The 9120-nt window shown below is 40.8% G+C and overlaps 1 protein-coding gene across 1 annotated transcript in view; it reads left to right on the top strand.

Moving 5' to 3' along the window:
• BRWD1 (bromodomain and WD repeat domain containing 1) overlaps positions 1-8744 on the top strand; it is a 46501-nt gene extending 37757 nt beyond the window's left edge. Inside the window, exons 36-38 of the mRNA XM_029964473.1 lie at positions 312-497; positions 956-1936; positions 4880-8744. Coding sequence (XP_029820333.1) covers positions 312-497; positions 956-1936; positions 4880-5982 — 2270 coding nt within the window. The 3' untranslated portion in view covers positions 5983-8744. The remainder of the gene's footprint in view (positions 1-311; positions 498-955; positions 1937-4879) is intronic.
• Positions 8745-9120: the final 376 nt, after the last annotated feature.

Genomic DNA, 9120 nt, shown 5'->3' with positions numbered 1-9120 from the left:
TGCAAGTCCTGGTGAAACCTGTCAGAACATGTTTTGTGGTGGTGTTTTTTAAAACAAGCTTTTCTTTTAAATCTGTTGCTTGAAAAGAGCTGTTGTATTTTAATTGCAACTTAAACACAGGTTGAAGAAGATTCCTGGCACTGCAGGAATATGGAATCTCATCCCTGTAAGACATTCAGGCAGGATTGTGAATTTTAAGACAAAACTGCGAGGAAATATTGAAGATCCCCTGGATCAGCAAAATGTAGCTCCTAACTGGAAGCCCTTTGGAATTCTAATTGCCAACTACTGTTTGGTTTTTTTTCTAACAGAAAGTGAAGGTTCAGTGGTCTCTTTATCTACTTCCTCTTCATCTTCATCCTCCACAAGCAGCTCAGAGGACAGCAAAGAATGTCCTGGGGCTGTGGTGTCCCCCCCTCTGCACAACGGGCTGTGCAGGAGGAAGGGCAGCAGTCGCAGGATGACCCGGAATCGAGCTGCTCAGAGAAAACAGACAGGTGAGGGCTGAGGGCTTTAGGGTCAAATCAAATAACACAAGTGTCTGTAAGTCCATATATATGTTATATATAAAAATAAGTGCAGTTAGTGTGTTTTTTTTAAATCGTTGTACAGGTAAGATACTAATTTTTTTACTGATGGCAGTTTTGAAGCTCCCAAATACTCCACTCAACTTTTAAAGTGTTGTTGGGTTTTTTTTCAGTGCTTAGGGGAGGAGGGCAGAAACCAAGAGGGAATATCTCGCAACATTTCATATCTTAATGAAAAAGCAACAATTTGTGAAGAAGTTCTAATTTTCACAGAAGTAGAGTGAATCTGAAATTTATGACAACCTGACTGTTTACCAGGAGTGTATTTTATTTATCATGTCTGTGGCTTGAGCCTGTCCCAGATTTGACAAGACTTCAGAAGCTGCTCTTTTTATATTTAAGATTTTAATCTGTGCTTTCCTTTGCAGGAACAGTTCTTCAGGAGAACGGGAACACAAGGAAAACTGTCAGGAAGAAGTTGTACGTAAGTAACTCTGAAAACACTTCCGTGGTGACATCTGACTCCCTCAGCAACAGCACTGGCAGACACAGGAAAACCCCACGAAGAAGTGCTGCTGTGGCTGCCAATAAATTAAGGCTGATGAGTGACGTGGAGGAAGAGGTTTCCAGCTCTGAGAGCATTGGAATTGGCTGCAGGAACAGGAAGCTGCCTCACCGCAACGCCTCGGCCGCCGCCCGGAGGATGCTGCTGGAGAGATCCGAGGATGACACAGGCTTGAAGTCAGAGAGTGAGAAAGAATTAGAAGAGCAGCTCACCAAGAGGAAAACTCTTTCTCAGCCTGGTTCATCTGCTCCACGGAGGAAATTCGTGAGTGAATCCGAAAATGGGAGTTCAGATTCCGAGCCGGACACGCAGACGTGCCAGAAAACCTGGCAAAGCAACGGCCACAAACAGTTCCGGGGCCCAGCCCGTCCTGTGTCTCCCAAAGGGAAAAGTCCCAGCCCAGACTCTTCAGAGGAGGACTCCAAAAGCCATAATTCCGAGGATGGGAGCAGTCAGAAAGTTGGTGACCAATCAACATCTGCACACAATAAACCTGCAGGGAGCAACTCGGAGGATGAGGCGGATTCCGAGTTGGATCGGTGGGATGGCAGGAAAGCAGCTGGCAAGCAGCTCAATGCTTCTGGAAAAAAAGCAAAAGTCCTGAGTGATTTAGAGGACACAGCAGAATCTGAGACAGAAACCAGGGAGGAGTGGAAAACTTTCCCCTCAGAGAACTTGGTGCCAACCAGGATTGCAGGGAGTTCCAAATCCGGCCCCTGTTCCAGCTTCCATCACTCCTCTGACACGGACTCTGAGGCTGATTCCAACAACAGCAATTACTGTGAAACTCCTTTGAAAGCAAGAAAGAGGAAGAGAAAAGGAAGACCAAAAATCATTAGAAAAGGTAAAATTTTAAAAGTTAATGCCTCTAACTCCTGATACTGAGGGATGACAGAGAAAAATCTCTCTCTGTGACCTGCTCCTTGTTTGGAGAATTTCAGTAACCAGAACTTTCTGGTTTGTAGTTTTCTTGCTTTTGGTTTGTGGGTAAAGATTATCTGAATTTCCTGTTAAAATTTTCTGTGCTGGCACTGATTTACAACAGTCATTTTCACTTTGAGTAACTTTACTGAGAGCTTTTCCAAACGAATTTGCTTGAAAGGTGTTTTAATTATTCTCATATCCGTGGTGGGCACCAGAACCTGTCACTTGATTTGACTTCTGGATTTCAATCTGTCAGAGTCCTTAGCACAGAGAGGCACTTGGCAAAGCAAGATTTATCATTTCACTTGTTTCAAAAAGCTAAATTCTTTGATTTTGGGGTTTTTTTTCTATAGGTTTGTCTGTAACTCAAATACTTGTGTGTGTTGTGTGTGCTGTGATTTGGAGAGTTGGGGTTTGGGGGGCTTTTTTAAGATTATCACAACAATGCTGAGGTTTATTAAGACAGGTACTGTACATTATGTGTCTCTGTTATTAGGGAATTAGTCCTGGTTTGGAATTTGAAAGACTCTTCTGACCTTGGTGTTCAGGTCTCATCCTTCCAAACCTCTCACTGTGCCTTAAAAATCTTGAGAAGAAAATTATTATCTCTGAAGATGAATCTAAAATCTAAGCTGAATCTCTTCAGATGAATTTCCACAAGGAATGCTTATTTGTTTTATACTAAGATCTTAGTTTTTATATGTGCTAAACATACTGAAAATGTTTCTTACTTTTTTATCATTAGCAATGGGAAAGGATCCAGCTGGAAAATGGGGAGGAGAAGAAAACTGGGGGGAGGGAAATTTTTTAACAGCCTTATAAAATGGAAAAATCTTACTTGAATGTGCTTCCTATGTCAGATCTTCTGAGTCAAATATAAAACTGCTTTGGAGTTTTTTGGGAGTCCTGTACCCATTACTTTGAGACTTAATACAGCAAAGAGGGAAGATATTTGTACATATACTTGATTCAGTGAGAATTTATAGCTTTTGGTAACATTTCCATTCTCAAGCTTCTCTAGCACCTCATTTCAGGTACTGCTGGAGCATATCATGCTTTTATTTAAATACATATATAAACATTTGTATTTATATAATATCTGTTTTCAAATAAATGTGTATATTTTATACACATGAGTGTATATATATATATTTATATGTGTATGTATATATATATTTATATATGTGTATATATGTGTATATATATATATATATATATATACAGTGCACAAGTAACCAGCTAAACAATTTATATGGAAGCTTTACTTTAGGGGTTTTTTTAAATATATATATAACATGCAGTATATTTTAATGTATAAACCACAGCCTATATATAGTGTATATATATATAGTACTGTAATTGGTATATTATATTCTCTATAATATATATTATAGATACATATTATAGATACATATTATTTACCATGGGGTTTTATGTATTAAAATTCAAAGCCAAGTTTTCACATACATTTTGTAGCTGGTCAGTATTTGTGGACTGCAGGACCCCCTGCAGATGAGCTGACTGGAGCTATGGCTGGATTTTCCTACCCAATATTCCAGGTTTGGAGTTATGATGAACTCCAGGACAGCTTGGTGGGCAAGAATTTCCCATCTTTTAAACTCTCTCCCAGTTTTTGTGGGGAGTTGGTTTAATATTCCCCCTTTCTGCCTGTGCCACTTGTTTGTACCTTTGCAGCTTTGAACTGGGGATGTTCAGGATGAACTTCATCATACAGATTTGTTCCCAATTCAAGGTCTTGTGTACAAAGTATAGATTTAATATTCTGGCACAAGAGCTGGCCTCCTTAAACTTTAGTCTTAATAATATTGGAGAAGAGTGTATAATTTAAGATTTAACCCTTCATTTTTTTTATCTGTGAATTTGTTCACCTTTTGTACAGTTTTTGCAGTATTCAGCAGGAAGGTGGTGTGTTTTGGCCATAAAATCACACAGTACAAGTAGTAACAGTAGTAGTATTCATGGATAATTCCTGGAAGCTGTTAGAAAAGACAGGAGATGAATTATCCTTTGGAAATGTCAAAATAAGAATATACCGAGCAGTTCATGCAAGGATTTACATTGAAATAAGGACCAGATTTGGTGTATGAAGAGGTTGTTAATATTGGTACTGGAATTTATGTCCCATAGCTTTTCCCTCTTATTTTTTTAAATTTACTTCAAGAACTTGTGCTTTTGATTTTAATTGATACATATGAACAGTTCTTTTATTTAGAAGGGAAACATTCATACCATTAATCTTCACACAGCATCATTCACAGGATTTACAGATGGAAAATTTGTTTTAAATTCCAACATCAGAAGTTCTGTGTTAAAAATCAAACTACTGAGTGGAAGATTCACTGTCAGCAGCAATCTCAGTGTTTAAGTCACTAAGGAACTGAAGGGTTTAAATCTCTCTGCATATGAAACCATTTTATGAAATATAAATAATACATACACAAAATATTATAATCTATTTTTAGAAACAAAAGGTCTGAAATGTGTAATTAATTTTGCAAGTTTTATTCTAGTAAGATGATAATAAGTATTAGTAATAGGAAAGCATTTGTTTACTAAGGTAGGTAATTTGTCATTTCTGAGCTAATTAGCAGAGTGATGCTAAAGGATGAGATGATAAAGGGTTGGAAAGGAACAGCAGAGCAATCCCAAGAGTGAAAAGGATCCCTGGGACTGGCTGTGTTTTCAGTAAAGGCTTAAGGGAAATTACACATAACAGTTAAAATTAAAGAAAAACCAAACGCTTTTGTGTCATTTATTAAAGGTGGCAGCGTTTGTGCTTAATAAACTAATTATTTCAGGGATGTAAGGCATTAAAAAGAACTTTCACGTGTTTATTTTGCAGAATCAACGAGTGAGGAGACGGGACAGAGCGGGAAAGTGCTGCGGAGCAGGACCTGCATCATCAACTACAAGAAGCACATCAAGATGTCCAATGAGAAGAAGAACCCCCGCAGATGTGCCACCCTGGCAGCCAACAAAATCAAGATCATGAGTGATGCCAAGGAAGAATTATCGAGCTCAGAAAGCGTTTGCACAGTAAAAAAGAACCGAAAGCAGCTCCCGGGCACCGCGCCCGGGGTGTGCAGGAAGAAGCTGGTGGACAGCGTGGAGGGAGACGCTTCTTTGAGGTCTGAGAATGAGAAAGAGCAGTTTTGTGGCAGGAAAAAACCTTCCTGCCCTGAGTCATCTGCTCCTAAAAGGAAATATATCAGTGAGTCTGAGAATGAAAAAACTGAATCTGAGGCAGAGACTCAAAAGCAGAACCACAGGCAGGCACATAAATCAGTCTGTGCTGGGGCGCTGAATAATCTTGACTATGACTCTTCAGAGGAGAATTCCACCAACCACAGGGTGGAAAATGGGAGGAGCTGGGGGGTTTCTAGGAAGTCAGCCTCAGCCCACAACCATTGTACGAGTAACTCTGAAGAGGAGGTAGATTCTGACTTGGCTAAACCCGAAACTAAAACTACCAGAGTAGCAGCAAATAAAAAATCTCGAGCTTCTTCCAAAAGATCAAAACTGTTGGGTGGCTCCAAAGAAACAACAGAATCTGAAACTAGGGGGAAGAAAGAGGAGAAAAGCTCGGTGTCAGAGGATGTGGAAGCAGCTGGGACTGCAGGAAGTTCCAAAGGCAGCTTCAATTGCTTTTCCGACTCGGACTCTGGGACTGAAAACAGCGTCTGCAGCGATGCCGCGGAAACGAGGAAGAGGAAAAGGAAACCGAGAACCAGCAGGAAAGAAATCACCAACCCCAACTCCCTGAAGCCTTGCAGGAGACCCCAGCAGAGGAAACGCTGGAAACCCAGCCAGGAACACGACTCGGAAGACGTGGAATACACCAAATACCGGCGGGCCAACCAGCGCTCCAAGATCCGCACGCGGAACGGCGGCAGACGGACTGTGCGGTACCACGACGGCGACGACGACGGGGACTGCGACACGTAACCTTAAACAAGGAAAGCCAGCAGGCCACCTTCTTTCTGTTTGTTTGTTTGTTTTATTATTTTTTTTTGTTTTGTTTTGTTGGGTTTTTGTTTTTGTTTTTTTTTTAATGGTAATAGCACTAGAACTCCTCCGATGGATGCTGGCTCTTCTTCGTCCTACATTTCAGGGAATATATTTATATTTTTCTATGAAAAAGTTACGAATGTGATTAGATGATGACTTTTCTCCTTTTCGTATTTTTGACTTGCACTTGCCTGCCCATGTAGCAGCATTTAGCACAGATGCCAAAATGTGCCTCATTATAGGGGCAATTTTTTTGTCTTTACTGGTATTTTATTACATATAACAAGAGTTAAAAGATGTTAAAACACTGCAAACAGGTTAATAGCAGTATGTTGAGTATTATTGTTATGGGTGCTGCAATGAAATACTACCTAGGTCATGCAACATTCAAGAACAGATTTCAAACATCTCTAATGCTGTATGAGATCATCTACAATAGTAACAGGCTTCTAAGTAATAGTACACACTAGAAAAACCTGGTTGGATGCAAGCCTTGCATCAAAAGAGGAGTGAGAAGGCTGATAACTTCACAACTTGACTTAGTGCAGATGTTAAAATGTTCTGTACTTCCATTACTGATGCCCAGTTACCAGTGAAGAAGTGAATTTGCCAATTCCAGAGGCTCTTGGTGCTGGTGAAGAGGGTTCTGCTGACAGGTAGTACTTTGATCATTAATGTGACTTCTATACTGTAAACTTTTAAGATTATGACATGCAGGTGAACTCTTGGGCCTAAGGGTTTTTGTGTGTTTTCTTTATAAAATAGAAAAACAAACAAAACAACTTTGTTCTGTTTTCTTTATGCGTGGAAAGGTTGAGGTGGAGGATTCTGACATTCCAGACCTTTTTGCTACTGTTGTTCCTCCATATTTCAAGTGCTTGAATGTTAGATTTCCCACTGATTAAACCTTTCCAGTTTCTCGCCATTGCAGTTCATCTCCTGTTTTCAGAATGTTTGAGGTGGCTGTTGTTGACAGGAAAGAATTCTTGTGTAGAAAATAGAAAATTCCCCCAGGAAAAACATGCGAGTTCCTGCTTGAACAGGTATTAACAATGAGAACACACAGCAACTCTAAATTCATACATTTTCCTTGGAGTTGTGCTGGTGGGAGCCACACAGCCCAGCTCCAGGAAATCTCTGTCCTTCCCCACTCCAGGTTTCCTCCTCCCTCTCTGCAGGTTCCTTTTTCCCACACTTGGAAAATTTGGCAGTTCCTGATCTCGTTGTTCAATAGAAGATGTGTTAGAATTAGAATATCAGATTTAGCCTAACCCAGCTCCTTTGAACTGAAATACAGGTTTGTGAATTAGTTTTCCAGCAGATTGGACTTGGTAATAGGATCTGGAAGGGCTTGGGGATTAAAAAGTTTGTGCAGCTGCACAACAACAGTCATTAATGGCAGAACTCCCTGTACAAATGGAAGTGGATCATGGAAAAGGGAGTCAGTCAGTGAGAGCCACTTCTCCAACAACCTCACTGACATTGTGTGTGTTTACCATCACATCACTCTGCTTTCCAGAACATTATCTTGGCATAGAGAAATACTCTTTTTTTATCTCAGCATAGAGAAATACTCTTTTTTTTTTATCTCAGCATAGAGAAATACTCGGGTTTTTTTCCCCTTATAACTTCAAGGTGAAGTTCAAAAATAACCTAAGTTAAATCATTTTTGTCCCAGGAAATTTTATTTAGGGCATAGTCCTTAATGGGGCACAGCAGAGTTTTGTAAATTCAGGATAAATGTTTATCTGGATTCATTATTTCGTTTCTAAAATACGAACACAGTTGTGTTTAGTGATGAAGTTTCAAGGTGGTTTTGTGTATCTTGCCTTTTAGGGGCAAACTTTGTTAAAACAAGAGTTAAGTCCACTGATATTTTTATATTTTCCATAAACTGCATTGCTCAGCAGCTGCTTAGGATCAGTGTCCTGTGGAGTGCAACCTCCAACGTGGGAATAAGTACTGGTTCAGGAGCTCTGAAGTGAATGGCAGAGTTTTTATTAATTTTCAGTTTAAACAGCTGAAACTGGGCTGGTAGGTTTGTATTTCTAGTTCAGGCTTAGATTTACTAAGCTGGTTTTCTTTCTCACCCTTTCTCAGATGCTGTATCCTGTCATCCTGCACTCACACATGTTCCTGGTGATCCCTGAAAGCTTTGGGAGAAGGTTCTCTCCTCAGGATTTGTATATCCCAGAGGGAATCACTGGCTTAGGGACCCTAACACTTTATTTTCCGAGCAAAGCACATGCTGCTTTTATTTCCTAATTTTATACACACAGACAGGTTCCAAAGAGCCAGTGGGAAGGGAAATGGTTAAACTGGAAAGGGATTTTTGACCCTTTGACCTTCTAAGAGTTTATTTATTTTTAATTTATTTAAATGAGCATGCTGACTCTTGCAGAACTGGCAGTTCTTCACCTTCCTGGTTGTTTTAGTCAGCATTCTTGGTTTGGTCCAGCTGTACTCAGGGAAGTAAAGCAATGTAAAAGTAGGATCTTTATTTAATATAACTTTGGAGGGTGTTTTTGTTTGTTTTAAAGCAGGACCTGAATCTGTGATAGTGAACAGGCAGCATGAACAGAGGGAAGCAGTAAGAAAGTGCAGGACAGAATCATAAAGGAATCAAATTCTTTAGTATTGAAGACTTTTATGATGTACATGTTATTAGTGGACCAAAGTAAAGCTGTTCATACACCTGTCATGTCACTGTGCTCTTCTTTGCAACATGTCCGAGGGCCTTTGGGTCACAACAACCCCAGGAATGCCCCAGGCTGGGGCAGGGGATGGGAAAGGCCCTGGGGGTGCTGGTGACAGTGGCTGGACACGAGCCCAGGGGGGCAAGAGCCCAGTGGCACCTGGATCAGGGATAGTGTGGGCACAGCCCAGGGCAGGGATTGTCCCCTGTGCTGGCACTGCTGAGGGACCTTCAGAGCTGTGTCCAGGTGTGGAACCTCATGGAAGAGAGACCTGGAGGGGCTGGAGCGTGTGCAGGGAAGGGAACGGAGCTGGGAAGGGGCTGGAGCAGCAGGAGGGGCTGAGGGAGCTGGGGGGGCTCAGCCTGGAGAAAAGGAGGCT

Source organism: Manacus vitellinus, unplaced genomic scaffold (genome assembly GCF_001715985.3).
Source record: "Manacus vitellinus isolate BGI_N305 unplaced genomic scaffold, ASM171598v3 scaffold_108_pilon, whole genome shotgun sequence".
Taxonomy (NCBI): Eukaryota; Metazoa; Chordata; class Aves; order Passeriformes; family Pipridae; genus Manacus; species Manacus vitellinus.
This window is presented reverse-complemented; position numbering and strand designations above follow the sequence as displayed.